This window comes from Lolium perenne, chromosome 6 (assembly GCF_019359855.2).
Source record: "Lolium perenne isolate Kyuss_39 chromosome 6, Kyuss_2.0, whole genome shotgun sequence".
Lineage (NCBI taxonomy): Eukaryota > Viridiplantae > Streptophyta > Magnoliopsida > Poales > Poaceae > Lolium > Lolium perenne.
Genome location: NC_067249.2, coordinates 249,234,536 through 249,249,987, shown reverse-complemented (window position 1 = coordinate 249,249,987; position 15,452 = coordinate 249,234,536). Strand labels below are relative to the sequence as shown.

The 15,452-nt window shown below is 48.6% G+C and overlaps 2 protein-coding genes across 2 annotated transcripts; one reads left to right on the top strand and one right to left on the bottom strand.

The window, feature by feature from the left end:
* The first annotated feature begins 916 nt into the window (after positions 1-916).
* LOC127305115 (uncharacterized) lies at positions 917-1,941 on the top strand. Its single transcript, XM_051335491.2, has 2 exons — positions 917-991; positions 1,355-1,941. The coding sequence occupies exon 2, from the start codon at positions 1,456-1,458 to the stop codon at positions 1,939-1,941; it is 486 nt and encodes a 161-aa protein (XP_051191451.1). The 5' UTR covers positions 917-991; positions 1,355-1,455.
* A 10,608-nt stretch (positions 1,942-12,549) lies between these two features.
* On the bottom strand, positions 12,550-15,116 carry LOC127309125 (protein neprosin-like). Its single transcript, XM_051340100.1, has 6 exons — positions 14,973-15,116; positions 14,800-14,886; positions 14,270-14,455; positions 13,598-13,810; positions 13,351-13,497; positions 12,550-12,971 (listed from the first exon to the last, which is right to left on the bottom strand). Exons 1-6 carry the CDS (start codon positions 15,114-15,116, stop codon positions 12,600-12,602), a joined length of 1,149 nt encoding a protein of 382 aa, XP_051196060.1. The 3' UTR covers positions 12,550-12,599.
* Between the last annotated feature and the right edge of the window lie 336 nt (positions 15,117-15,452).

Sequence of the window (15,452 nt, the reverse complement as noted above, 5' to 3'; positions counted from 1 at the left end):
CGAGGGACGAGCCAACCAGGCAGAGCCGGCGAGGACGAGCCGGCGCGCACGGAGGGCGCCGACTCGCACGCGCTGGTGAGGACGGAGGGCGCAGCGGGCCCGCCTACGAGGGCCTTCATGTGGCCAAGGGTGCCCGGCTGGTGGCTGTGCCATCCGCCTCCGACTCCAGCTTTGGCTCGGCAGGAACCATGGAGAGGGCATGGCATCAGGCGAACTCCTGCGAGGTACTCAGCCGGGAGGGGCAGCCTGGCACGGCGCCCATGAAGATGCTTTTCTCCGGCTATCGGGCCAGCCTCAAGACCAAGGCCGCCGAGACCCTTGCCCAGCTGGCGACGCTGGAGGATGCTGAGAAGGTGTGTTTTCTTTTCTTTTGCAATTTTCTTGTTCTGGTAGCCCTCCGAGACGTGGGCCGGCTGCACAGAAGCCGATCCAGGTCTTGTCTAAGCAACTGATTCTTTCGGACGGTTGAGGAGCGGCGCACCTTCTTGTACAACCAGGTGGTGACCAGCTACCACAAGGCTAAGATCGAGCGAGCCGGCTTGGCTCGCGAGCTGGAGGCTGTCAAGGGTAAGCTCTATGCTTCTTTCGACTTGATGTCTTGTTTCTTTCTTAATCTTGGTTGGCTGACATTTCTTTCCGGCCGCCTCGCGATTGAGGCCGCCAAGGTCCCGCAGCTGGAGTCGGATCTCCGAGCCGCTCGCGCGCAGTGCGCCGAGAGCGAGGAGGCGGGCCGATCTGCCGCAGCCAAGCTCAAGCTGGCTGAGCAGGAGCTGACACGGCTGCGCCTGCTGGAGAAGAACCACATCGCCGAGCTCAACTCCCTCAGGACGGCGGAGAAAGAGAAGGTGGATGATCTGAGCCGGCGGCTGTCGGAGGTGGAGAAGCAGCGGCTTGTGCTTTGCAGAGGAGGTCACCGCCAAGTCCACAGAGCCGACGGCTACCGCCAAACGCCGGATCGATGACTTTAGCGCGCTTGATCGCGGCTTGGCGGGTGAGTGCATCTTTATGTTCCTACCCGTGCCGGCTTTCGGCTGTCGACCGCCGACTTTCGTTGGTGGCCGGCAGCGAAACTTCTGATTTTTCGATATCTCCATCTTCGGGCTGGGGGCGATCGGTTCTTGCCGGCTGCCGCCGAGCTTTCTTGTTTCCTTCGAAATCTCCATTTTCGGGCTGGGGGCAGTCGGTTCTTGCCGGCTGCCGCCAGGCTTACTTTAGAGCTTCGGAATCTCCATCTTCGGGCTGGGGGCAGTCGGTTCTTGCCGGCTGCCGCCAGGCTTACTTTAGGACTTCGAAAATTTGCATTTTTCAGCTTATTTCGGCTTTGATGGCTTCTGACATGCTTCTTCTTCTTCAGCGGCCTTCCCTGAGACGCAGGAGGCGGCTTTGGCAGCCGTCGGCGCCGCACGTGACTCCAGGAGGCAGGAGACTGGCGAGGGCAGCTCGGAGTACTTCTCCATGGAGGACCACCTGGCGTCCATGGCCGCCCGCATCGAGCCCATCACCCAGCTCGGCTGGGAGTTGCGGAAAGCGGCTGAAGAGCTGGTGCCCATGCTATGGCCTGGGGAGGCGGTGCCGCAAGACATCTCCGGCCTCATCTCCGCGATGGAGCGGGCGCCGGACCGCTTCCTCGACTGGAAGGAGTCGGCCACGCGCGCCGGTGCCGACATGGCGCTGTCCTTCGTCCTCTCCTGGTACAACGAGGTGGACCTGGGGCAGCTGGAGTCCCGGCGAGCCGGCGTGGAGACCAAGCTCCCAGCCGATCTCAAGGCCGCCCGCCTCGCTCGAGCCAGCACCATCGCCGAGTTCGTCGACAAGACCCTCTTCGTCGCGGATCCGAACCCTCCTCCATCCAATGATGAAGAATACATGGATGAGGAGGAGGCGGAAGACGTGCCTGAGGACGACCCGGCCGCCGGCTCCACTGATGCCCCTCCGGCTTAGATTTCTGGCTTTTCGGTTGTTCTTTTGCAAGACAATTTATTAAATCCCGGGATGCCGGGTGCAGATGTAAGACAATATTATCGCCTTTTATTAAGTCACACTTTAGTGTGTTTGTTAATCATTTGTGTGCCGATTTGCTTTCTTTCGACTCGTTCGCTTTTTCCCATCCGCCCCACTCTTTGGCTGTGCCCTTGCCGGTCGTACGTCCGACTTGCGATCCGTCGCCGGATCAAGAGCGGGCCGATGGGTTAGGCCTACAGTATTTCAGTCGAACGAGCTGAATTCGGCAATCCGGCACTTTATGAAAAGTTGCAAGTCAACTCGCTTTTACTCTTTCCCTTAGTCGTTTTTCGCGTGCCGGCTCCCTAGGCCTTACTCCCGCCAGCCGGACAGCCGGGTTGCGGTCTGTAGCTGGATCGGAAGCCGGCTGTCGGAAACCGGATCACGTTGCGAGCCGGCCGCGTGAGAGGGTTCAAGCCAATTGGCGAAACAAGGTAAAGTACGCGAAAAACTTGTCGGAAACGGCGCTCTTGGCGCAAGCTTTTTCATAACTTGCAAAAGGGATACAAGGGATACATACATTCCTGCTCTCATGTGTAAAATGGGCGGAGTAACCCGACATTCCAGGGACGTTTAGTCTCCTCGTCAGCCTTGTCCGGCTTGTTTTTCTTAGCCTCTTGGGCATCTATGAGATAGTAGGAATCATTGCCTACCGCCTTGCTCACGATGAAGGGACCCTCCCATGGGGATGACAGTTTATGCTGTCCGGCTGTCCTCTGGATCAGCCGGAGCACTAGGTCTCCTTCTCGGAATGCTAAGGGCTGGACCTTCCGGCTGTGATAGCGTCGGAGGCTTTGCTGGTAGATGGTAGATCTAGACTCAGCCAGCAGCCGGGCCTCTTCGACCAGGTCGACTCCATCTTCGCGAGCTTCTTTGGCTTCGGCTTCTGTGTAGAGCTTGATCCTTGGCGCGTCATGCTCGATATCAGTCGGCAAGACGGCTTCGGCCCCGTATACGAGGAAAAATGGTGTGAAGCCGACTGAGCGGTTTGTCGTTGTGCGCAGGCTCCACAGCACATTGGGCAGCTCCTCAATCCAGCAGCCGGCTGCTCGCTCGAGCGGCTCCACCAGCCGGGGCCGGATGCCGGCTAGGACTAAGCCGTTAGCCTTTTCCACTTGTCCGTTGGACTGCGGGTGTGCCACGAGAAGATAGGGCCATCCGGATCCCCATTTCACCGCAATAGCGAGAGAACATGCCTTGGGAGAAGTTGGTGCCGTTGTCGGTGATGATGCTGTGGGTGTAGCCGAATCTCACAATGATCTCCTTGAGGAATGTGACGGTGTGGACCCGTCCAGTTTCTTGATTGGCTTGGCTTCGATCCACTTGGTGAATTTGTCAATCATCACCAAGAGGTGTGTCATGCCGCCTCGCGCTGTTCTGAATGGGCCCACCATATCCAAGCCCCATACGGCAAATGGCCATGTGATGGGGATGGTTTTCAAGGCGGAAGCCGGCTGGTGTCTTTGCTTTGCGGCGCTGACAGCCGTTGCACTTCTTCACCAAATCTTCTGCGTCTCGAGCGCGATCGGCGATAAAAGCCGTGCCGGAAGGCTTTGGCCACTATGGCTCTAGATGAGGCGTGATGTCCGCACTCTCCTTGATGGATTTCCCGTAGGAGTTCAATCCCTTCAGCCGGCTCGACGCACCGCTGGAACACCCCACTTACGCTGCGTTTGTACAGCTGGTGGTTGATGATGGTATAGGCCTTGGCCCTTCTCTCAATCTGCCTGGCCTGGACTCTATCGTCGGGCAGCACACCGTCGGTGAGGTAGGAGAGGAACTCTTGTGCCCATGAAGGTACGCATTTTATCTCGAATACGCTGACCAACAGGGCCTCCTGCGTGGGAGCTTCCGGATTCGACTGCATGGTCGCCGGGTCCGGCTTGCTAGCCGGCGGGTTCGGCTTGTTAGCCCCCGAGTTTGGCGATGAAGCCCCCGGGTTGGACTGAGAAGTCCCCGGGTTCGGCATGCTAGCCGGCGGGTTTGGCTTGTTAGCCCCCGACTTGGGCGGTGAAGCCCCCGGGTTCGGCTGAGCAGCCCCCGGGTCAGCCGGCACGAATATTGAATCCGAGTCCGGTGACGGTATGATGGACGGCTTCTTGAGGACCGCCAAGGCGATGCCCGGCGGAATGGCTTGCCGGGTTGAGCCAATCTTGGACAAGGCATCAGCCGCCTCGTTGTTTGCCCGTGGCACATGGTGGAATTCGCAGCCGTCGAAGAAGCCGGATAGCTGCTGGACGTGGAAGCGGTACGAGGCCATGTTGGCGTCCTTCGCGTCCCGATCGCGGATGCTTGCTGTATGACCAAGTCGGAGTCGCCGAAGCAAAGTATGCGGCGCACGCCAATCTCCTTGGCCAGCTTCAGCCCATGAATGAGCGCTTCATACTCCGCCACATTGTTGGATGCGGCGAAGTGGATCTGCAGGACGTAGTCCAGCCGGTCCCCCTTAGGAGAGGTGATGACGATGCCGGCTCCCAAGCCGTTGCGCATCTTCGAGCCGTCGAAGTGCATCTTCCAATGCGTGGAATCCGGCACAGGCGGCAAGTACTGCATCTCAGCCCAGTCGACGAAGAAGTCCGCGAGGATCTGCGACTTGATGGCTGTGCGTGGCTCGTAGAGGATGGTGTGGGCGGCTAGCTCCAGGGCCCACTTGGCAACCCGGCCATTGGCATCCTTGCTGCCGATGATTTCCGCCAGAGGTGCTGTGGCGACCACCCTGATGGGATGTTCTTGAAAGTAATGCTTGAGCTTCTTGGCCGCCATGTAGACGCCGTAGGTGACCTTCTGGTAGTGGGGGTAGTTTTGCTTCGACTGGGAGAGCACCTCGCTGAGGTAATAGACTGGGCGCTGGACCAGCTTCTCTCTGTTTTCGGCTTCTTTGCGCTCCACCACCAGGACAACGCTAACCACTCGGTTGGTGGCTGCGATGTACAACAGCATCGGCTCCATGGAAGCCGGCGTCGCAAGGATTGGCGCGGTTGAGAGCACGCGCTTCAAGTCACGGAAGGCTTCATCCGCCTGCGGTGACCAGACGAACTTGTCCGCCTTCTTCATTAGTTGATACAGGGGCAGTGCCTTCTCCCCCAGCCGGCTGACGAAGCGGCTCAAGGAGGCCAGGCAGCCAGCAAACTTCTGGACGTCGGCTGGCGCGCGCCGCTTGCTTCGGGAGCCGACCGGTGATGACGGCGGGGCCCGGAGTCTTGTTCCTGGTTCCGGCTTGGAGGGGGCCGGCTGCGGCCGCTGCCGCTCGGCTGGTGGCTTGGCCGGCCCGAGCTGTGCGTGGCCCGGGAGTCATGGCGCCGGCTTGGTCCTGGGGAGGCGGACTCGGCAGTGTCCCTGGCGCCTTCCCTGTCGTTGCCTGCAGCTCCACGAGCGTGAGAAGCTCTGGGGGCATTGACATACCTGGGGTCGGCGATCTGCCTGTTGGCTGCGTTGAGCAGCTCAGTCACCCGCCTGGTCTGGCGGCGTAACTCTTCGCCTTCGAGGCGGTTCAGCTCTTCTGCGGCGGCTTCTGCCGCGCGCACGTTCTTGTCGGGGGTGTTGTAGACGGGGAGCTCCGCGGACGGAGCCGGCGAAGGAGCGCCGTCGCGGGCGATTTCAGCGCCGAGGTCGCGGCCCCTGCGGCGGATGTGGCCGGCTCGGCTTGGCTCGTCGCCGCCTGGAGTGAGGCCGTGGGCGCGGTTGTACTCGCGCTGGGTGATCTCCATCTGGCGCTTAGCAGCAGCCAGTTCTTCGGTTTGCTTGAGGAGGAGCTGGCGGTGCGCCTCCAAGTCCGCCTCGACGGCGGTGGGATCTCCGCCAGGCGTGAGCGGGGTGCTCAGCTTTGCCCGGACTGCATCCAGCCGGGACGGCGGTGGTGGCGCTTTTGGGCCCGAGCCGGAGGCGTTGGGGTCGATGTTGCGCTCCAGGTCGGGGCCGCGCATGCGCGGGTTCTTGGTGGGGAGCTCGTCGCCAGCCATCATGACTTGCACGACGGCGGGGCTGGCGGGAGCGCTGCTGCCGGCTCGCGGAGGAGGGCTAGCGCAGCGCAGCACCTGCCGCGGGTAGCGCGGCGGTGCGACGGTGGCGACGTAGACGTCGAAGCCGCCGAAGGAGATGACGCTGCCGCTGGCTGGGAAGGGCCGGTCAGCGAAGCAGCCAGCGTTGTCGCTGACGCAGTTGAGGGAGCCGAATCTCCAGATCAAGCCTGAAGCGACTCGCTCGCCGGTGGTGATGGTGAGGCCCGTCCGGATGAAGACACCGGCCGAGGATGCTGAAGGCCCCACGGTGGGCGCCAAATGTCGTGGTATCGTCACGGCATATGCCATAGGGTGGCTAATCGAAGTGGTTCCTGAGAGATCTCACGGCGGTATCCGGAAGCGGGTATGGGCACGAGCGACACGGCGACGTACCCAGGTTCGAGGCCCTCCGATGGAGGTAAAACCTCTACTCCTGCTGTGAGTGTATATGATGGTCACACAGTACAAGGTTGCTCCTTGAGCTGTGTCCGGCTGGCCCTGAGAGGCTAAGGGAGACGATGGTCTCTCTCACAGGGCAGCTCTGTAGGTAGGTGAAAGCAATAAATGATCGATCCTTCTGCACGAGAGGGGGTAGTGCGGCTTATATAGGCACCGGCACTTTACATATAAGACCCTATAGTTTACTGGCCGGCTGGGCCGGCTTCGGCTTCCGCTCCTTCCCGAGGCGGTGACGTCAGGAGTGGTTGAGCATCGTGGCCTGTCCCATCCGGCTGCCACGGTCAGCGGTATGGAGGAGGTGTCCCTGTCGCCGTCAGCCGCTGTAGCCTGTACGGATCGTCGTAAGCCCTGACGGCCTGTCCATCGCGCGGCACTATTTCTCCACAGTGCCCCGCGTTTTACGGAAGATGGAGTCAGCGTGGACTTTAGGAACCCGGATCACCAACCCGGTTCCTTCCAGTGCAAGACTCGCCAGCCTCGAGTCGGTCTGAGGTTCAAGCCCCAGTCGGATATGGCTTGTAGAAGCCGGCCCAGCTACAGCATTGGTGGCCGTAGCCAGGCCGACTAGGACCTAGAGCCAGCCGGCTTCCGGACCAGCCGGCCACGGCGCCAGCCGGCTGCACCTCAGCCGGCCTTTGCCGCGAGCCGGCCAGTGGCCAGCCGGTTGCTCCGCGTCCATTGCCCTACCCGGGGTCTTCCCCCCGACAGGATTTGCAAGAATAAAGGTTTCATCCAATCACAAAATTTATTATAGTGTTCTTCTTCCTTTGATTTTAATTTCTTAGCAGGAAAAGGCATTTGCTTTTGTACCCAAGGTTCTCTTTCATTACCATGTTTTTTAGCAATAAAATCTTCTTTAGTATACTTTTTATTTTTATCATGCTTTTCAGGTTCATTTTCAACTTCTTCTTTATCAGAAGCATCATTCTTATCATTATCATTATCATTATCATGTTCATTTCCACTTTCAGTTTCAGCATCGGAAATAGAAATACTATAAGGATCATTAATAGGTTCAGAGGATTCTACAACATTTTTATGTTTCTTCTTCTTTTTCTTCTTAGAAGGAGCTCTAGGTTCAATGCGTTGAGAATCTTGTTCAATTCTTTTGGGATGCCCTTCAGGATATAGAGGATCCTGGGTAGAGACACCACCTCTAGTTGTTACTTCATAAGCATGTTTCTCTTTAGAATTATTTTTTAGCAAGTCACTTTGCACTTTAGTGAGTTGATCAATTTGAGTTTGAACCATTTGAAAATGTTTAACAAGCATCTTAACATCATTGGAGGTTCTCTCCACAATATCATGCAAATTGCTAATAGCTTGAGAATTTTCCATTAGATGATTCTCTACTCTCATATTAAAATTTTCTTGCTTAACAATATAATTATCAAACTCATCTAAGCATTGCGCAGGAGGTTTTGAATACGGAATATCTTCCCTAGTAAAGTGTTGAAGGGAGTTTACCTCAATCATGGATGAAGGGGGAATTATCTCACATATATCTTCTATGGGAGGTAGATTCTTCACATCTTCGGATTTAATACCTTTCTCCTTGAGAGACTTCTTAGCTTCCCTCATATCTTCATCATTCAATTCAATTAAACCCCTCTTCTTCAATATTGGCGTTGGAGTTGGTTCAGGTGTATTCCAATCATCATGATTCCGGCTTATTCTAGCCAATAATTCTTCAGCTTCGTCTGGAGTTCTTTTCCTGAAAACACACCCAGCACAACTATCCAAATATGCTCTAGATTCAATGGTTAGTCCACTATAAAATATATCAAGTAGATCATTCTTTTCTAAATCATGTCCAGGTCGAGCTCTGATAAGAGAACAAAATCTTGCCCATGCCTCAGGCAATTTCTCTTCATCTCCCTGGTCAAACCTATAAATTTTCTGTAGAGCAATATGTTGAGCACTAGCAGGAAAGTACTTTCGAAAGAAAACATCACGCAAATCAGTTGGACTTTTAATAGAACCAGGAGGCAAATTGTTATACCAAGTTTTAGCATCATCCTTTAATGAGAAAGGAAAAAATTTAATGACAAAGTAAGTACGCATCTTGTCATCATCAGAAAACAAGCTACTCATAGAAGAAAGTTCAATCATGTGCTCTACAGCACTTTCTTTTTCAGTACCACAAAAGGGTGCTTTCTCTACAATAGCTATATGAGATAGATCAAGAGAAAAATCATAATCTTTATCCTTAATGCATATAGGAGATGTGGCAAATTTAGGATCAGGAGATAGCTTATGTCTAACAGTATATTGTGTAAGAAACTTTTTAATTTTACTTGCATCAGCAGTAGCATTACATCTATTAATAAAATCATCATTAAGCTCCACATAATCTTCATCAGGATCATCACTAGAATAATCAAGTTCAGATGAACTAACAGGTGTAGTAGCATTTTCATTAGGAGTTTCAGCATTTTCAATTTGTCTAGACCTAGCAATTGTAGCATCTAGAAAGGATCCCAATGAACCACTATCATCAAGCACAGCAGAAACAATATCAATATTATGAGAGTTTTCAGATTCAGCAGTAGTACCAGCAAGTGAAGCTTGTGGCGGTGAAACAAGTTGACTTATCACAGATGGTGAATCAAGAGTAGCAGAGGTACTCAGAGTTGTACCTTTTCTTGTAGTGGATGGTAATATGACGACTTTAGGATCGCGAGATTTACCCATGATGGAGAATTTGCAGCGAACAATATCAATCCAAGTGAACTTCCAAATAAAGCTATGCTCCCCGGCAATGGCGCCAGAAAACAGTCTTGATAACCCACAAGTATAGGGGATCGCAGCAGTCTTCGCAGGTAGTATAACCCAATTTATTGATTCGACACAAGGGGAGACAAAGATTACTTGAAAGCCTTAACAGCGGAGTTGTCAATTCAGCTGCACCTGGGAACAGACTTGCTCGCAAGAGTTTATCAGTAGTAACAGTTTTATAGCAGTAGCAGTAGTGAAATAACAGCAGCAGAGTAACAGAGACAACAGTAGTGATTATAGTAAACAGCAGGATTAAAATACTGTAGGCACGGGGACGGATGACGGGCGTTGCATGGATGAGAGAAACTCATGTAACAATCATAGCAGGGCATTTGCAGATAATAATAAAACGGTGTCCAAGTACAAAGCAATCAATAGGCATGTGTTCCAATTATAGTCGTACGTGCTCGCAATGAGAAACTTGCAAAACATCTTTTGTCCTACTAGCTGGTGGCAGCCGGGCCTCAAGGGAATCTACTGGATATTAAGGTACTCATTTTAATAGAGCACCGGAGCAAAGCATTAACACTCCGTGAACACATGTGATCCTCACATCACTACCATCCCCTCCGGTTGTCCCGATTCTTGTCACTTCGGGGCCATTGGTTCCGGACAGCGACATGTGTATACAACTTGCAGGTAAGACCATAAACAATGAATATCATGATGAAACAATAACATGTTCAGATCTGAGATCATGGCACTCGGGCCCTAGTGACAAGCATTAAGCATAGCAAGTTGCAACAATATCATCAAAGTACCAATTACGGACACTAGGCACTATGCCCTAATAATCTTATGCTATTACATGACCAATCTCATCCAATCCCTACCATCCCCTTCGGCCTACAGCGGGGGAATTACTCACACATGGATGGGGGAAACATGGCTGGTTGATGGAGAGGCGTCGGTGGTGATGATGGCGATGATCTCCTCCAATTCCCCGTCCCGGCGGAGTGCCAGAACGGAGACTTCTGTCTCCCGAGACGAAGTTTCGCGATGTGGCGGCGTTCTGGAGGGTTTCTGGTGACTTCGACTTCCGCCCGTGCATTTTCAGGTCGAAGGCAATAAATAGTCCGAAGGAGGGCGTCGGAGGCCGGCCGAGGCCGCCACACGGTAGGGCCGCGCGGGCCCCTCTTGGGCCGCGCCGCCCTATGGTGTGGGGCCCTCGGGCCTCCACCTGGCTTGCCCTTCTGGCTCCGCCAATATTCTTGGAAAATAGGGCCTTCTGCATATATTCCGAGGATTTTCCTGAAAGTTGGATTTCTGCACAAAAACGAGACACCAGAACAGTTCTGCTGAAAACAGCGTTAGTCCGTGTTAGTTGCATCCAAAATACACAAATTAGAGGCAAAACAATGGCAAAAGTGTTCGGGAAAGGAGATACGTTTTGGACGTATCAGGATTCCATTAACAATAAGATCCCCATGGTGGGCATTACCGAGGAGCCCCCTCGACAGCAGGTGCTACATGGTGTAGCATATCGTTGGTGCGGGTCAAGGGAGACGTGGCCATCTACAGCATAAGATGCATATGAACACGGGTTTTACCTAGGTTCATCCCCTCCGGAGGATTAAAAGGCCTATGTCCTACTAGATTTGTATTTCTTGGAGAATTGCAATGGGGGGTCTCAGTCGGCGGAGCGACCAAGAAAAATGGAGGTACATAATTGCGAGATTGGATCCCTCCTAGGGTTTAGGCTGGGGGTTTATATGAGCACCCACAGTCTGGGGTTTTAGGGAGATAAGATCGAGCATAGCAGATCGCTATAAGGCAGGGATTCTTTGCCCCATGCCAAGTCGTCGTGGGCCAATCACCAGCTTCCAGGGTCTTAGCCCAGTCGCCAGGGGTTTTAGCCCAGTCGCCCGGCGACTAGACCCTTCTGGTCCTTCTTCCTTCCGAAGAGTGGGCCCAATGGTGGACCCTCTAGGGCACATCCCATCAGCTGTTGATGTTGATGTTGTTATTATTATTGTTGTTGTTGCTATTGTTATTGCTATTGTTGTTGTTGTTGATGCTATTATTATTGTTTTCTGTGTTTGTTGTGTTGTTGTTGTTGTTGTTGCTGGTGTTGTTGTTGTTGTTGTTGTTGTTGTTGTTGTTGTTGTTGTTGTTGTTGTTGTTGTTGTTGTTGTTGTTGCTGTTGTTGTTGCCATTGTTGTTGTTGTTGTTGTTGTTGTTGTTGTTGTTGTTGTTGTTGTTGTTGTTGTTGCTGTTGTTGTTGTTGCTGTTGTTGTTGTTGTTATTGTTGCTGTTGTTGTTGTTGTTGATGATGATGATGCCGTTGCTGCTATTGTTGCTGTTGATGCTGATGCTGCTGCTGTTACTGCTGTTGTTGTTGCTACTGTTGTTGTTGTTGTTGTTGTTGCTGCTGCTGTTGGTGCTGTTGTTGCTGTGTTGTTGTTATTGATGTTGTTGTTGCTATTGTTGTTGTTGTTGTTGTTGTTGTTGTTGTTGTTGTTGTTGTTGTTATTGTTTTTATTGTTGTTGTTGTTGCTGTTATTGCTGTTGTTGTTGTTGTTGCTGTTGTTTTTATTGTTGTTGTTGTTGATGTTGTTGTTGTTGTTGCTGCTGCTGATGGTGATACTGATGTTGCTGATGTTGTTGCTGTTGCTGCTGATGCTGATGTTGATGTTGTTGTTGTTGTTACTGTTAGACTCCAATTCGTACATAGATGGGAGTATGCGATTGTGTTCATGTGAGATACAATCATAGGTTAGTTTGCCAAATTGAGCATGTCGTTATTTTTTCAGCCATTTTTCATAATTAACATCTCAATTATGTCTTGATTTAAGTGCCCATAATATATTTCAAGTATAGCTTGTGTGTCATATAACTTGGAAGATCATTATCCGTACCAGAGTTCAAATTCCAATAATTAAATGTCCAACTAGACACATGTTTTTGGATATAAGATCCATTCTATAGTGCCTATAGTTTTTTGGCACGGAAATTAGCGTAAGAGTATTTTTTACACAAGACCCCTTAGCTGAACGATTTGAGATCAACGTAAAATTTGGAAAATCCATTTCTTCCTAACTTATCATAACAAATCCCACAAATCTCTCTTGTTGATTTTCCATATATGTGCAGCCAAGTTCAATTAAGAAAAGTAAAACATTGATGCCTAATTTTAAAGAATCGTTGGGCCATGCATTAGGAATCTCAATTAATTGTTTCCAATTTTATATAGATTTTTTCTCATGCATGTTGTGTGGGAGCTGAACGGGGGAGGGGTAATTGAAAAAAGCCAAACTACAACCTTATATTCTGAAATAAATGCCAAAAATCTATAGGCACTATAGAAAGGAACTGAGGTAGTAAATCGTAGAAAAGCTTTATTAAATGCAACACTATATATTATCAAACAAAATCACCGGGTCCACCATAGTACATATGTAGACCATATTTATTGTGTCCATAGTCATCTGTAGTATATTTGGAAAAATTGGTACCGCCTGGGTGTGCACTATGAACATTAGGGGAAACAAGCTTATTGGTCTTATCTACAATTTGGATATTCTTCATAAATGATGCTTTTCCAAAGCCTTCTGAAGCAAAATGACCACTACCCATTTGTGGAGAATCCATCGATGCTGTTGGGCCTTTAACAAATCCACCCCATAATGCAAATTCACCCTTGTCTTTCATGTATTGAAAGAGCGAACTCGGCCAATATCCGATTGGTGTATTTTTTTCACCATAAGCCACCCACCAATTATTAGTCTTTGGATCCTAGAAAAATCATGGTCGCATGGTAAATGGTTGCTGAAAATTTAAAGGAATATGCAATCAACTATGTGTGATGTCATATTTATACTTGTAGTTGTATAAAAGATAATGAATGTAAAGTGGGAGACATATTTTCACACTTACTATTGTATAACCGATAATGAATGCGAAGAGGGAGACGTATTATTTCTCTAATCATTGTATCATCAAATATTTTTCATTATCAAAGGTTCTATCATGTTTTTTTCTATCTAATAGTTTGTGCATTGATTTGTTCATTAAATTGTGGTTTCGAACTTATCGAGTTTGAATCAAAAGATAACTAGTGTATTTGATATAATAAAATACATAAGTTAACAATGAAAATTTAAGATAAGAATACCTTAAAGATTAGAACATCTATTTCATATTGTGGTCCGTTATAGATAGAAATCGGTTGTATTCTTCCTCCGAGACCAACACTTTGGCTAACTTGCACGAAAGCACGACAATCATGATCCACGCAAGTTGTGATTGGTGGGCCATGATCCTTTACCTAATGTATACAATGTCAATAAGATATTGTGAGATTACAAATCATTTGTAGTTCATAACAGAATGTGCATCCAAATAAATATTTTATTGTTTACCCAATAAACATGAAACCTAGCATAATTGTCACCACTGTAGCTTGGATATACCCAAGAACCAGCACCTATCCCATCTCGACGACCCCGTGTTCCCTTGTGAATCTGTATGGTTGCTCCACTGATATCCTTACTATTTGTCTTCACCATTGGCTCATAAACATTTATTTTAGCGCGTGTTCCATATAACTCATCCAGATATTCGATTGTTGCTACCTACAAGACAAAATAATTGCTTATTTTCAGTGAAAATACTAAAACCTACTCGGAATAGTAGAAACAATTTGACAACATAAGATAAATATATTTGATGAATATCAGTTTATGTTGGATACTAAGGTCAATATGGACCAAGAACTTACACAAAATGTAGGTGGAACTTATTAGAATGAATAAATATTTATTTTCCAGTGGCAACAAGAGTGTGAAAGTGTAAAAGGAGTTGTAAGATTCAAGTTTAAAAAAATAATTTTGCAATATACTTATGGACTCTTTAACCTAATTTTTCAACTCGAGGATGAATTTCCATGGGATATTATTCTATAATGTAGTTTGGAGTCAACTATGGTCTACAGCTGTTGCGCATAGAACAACACCTCACCAGTATTTATATTTTCATAATATACCTAGATTACTAGACCACTACAAAACTATATTGAAAAATAAAATACTTACCTCTTGTTGTACATCATTGCTAATCACTTCATCAATGGTTTTTTCTGCCATGTGGTCCCTTCTATTGTTACGCAATATTGGAATTGTTCCTGTAGGGCACTCAATGATAGGCAACTGTACTTGTGGCATGGCATTCTTCGATGGAAAATCTGTGTATGTTCTCAGTGGGAGAGAACTTGGTTCCATCTATTGAGGAGCCATACTTATTCATCACATAATCAAATATATATTTTTAATGCATAATCAATCATATGTATAGCACATGTCATTTTTTTACATTTGTATTGTTTGACAAGATGTTGTTAGTTCCTCTTGTAGTGAAAAATCAATGTCTACATAGCATCAGGAAAAGAATTTATGAACAATATAAGTGTGAAATCTATTTTAATTTTTCTTTGATTGTATATCTACCTATGTGTTAATACTGTAGTTTAGAGAACTCATCGTTCGTTGGAGATTCTAAACGTAAATATTTACATTGAATTTACTCATAAAATGAAAATATCCATTTCTTCATGATAATTATTTACCTGAATTTTGTGGTCTTTCAGCAATGGGTGGTCAAAGGCTGGTTGTACATTCACACCAATGCAATCGTATACATCTCCACCTTCAACCTATATTGATGTTTCCTCAGATTCATAATCTCAAAATATTAGGATAAATATACATAAAAAGCAAGAGGAATGCATACACATACTACCAGAATAGTCTTATTAACTTGATAACTCGTGAGGACCCTGCTAGTATTTTCCCCCTGTTTGATAGATTTAACTCCACATCCTCCAATGGCTTGAATAAAAAATGGCAAGAGAATGGTCATTCTAATCAGTAGTTTTTCTTTCATGGTGGAAATATGGAATGCTCAATTTCTAGTGTCGATATATACCACCGTTTTTATAAGGTTATGGACATATCTTTAATTGAACAGTAGTCATCCAGGAAGGTCCATAAATTGCATTGATGTGTGATTGATCTTGAAGATATCACATTTATTGCATAAGATACGATAATATACCATTTATTGGTTTTCTTTTTCGAATAAGATCTTGACATACTAATGAGGAAAGCTAATTTGACTTATTTAATACAGTGGAAAATATATACCTAATTATTAATGGATGAACATTTCCTGCGGTACATCGTTTCGACTGCCCCTGTAGTTGGAGAAAATTACCCCACT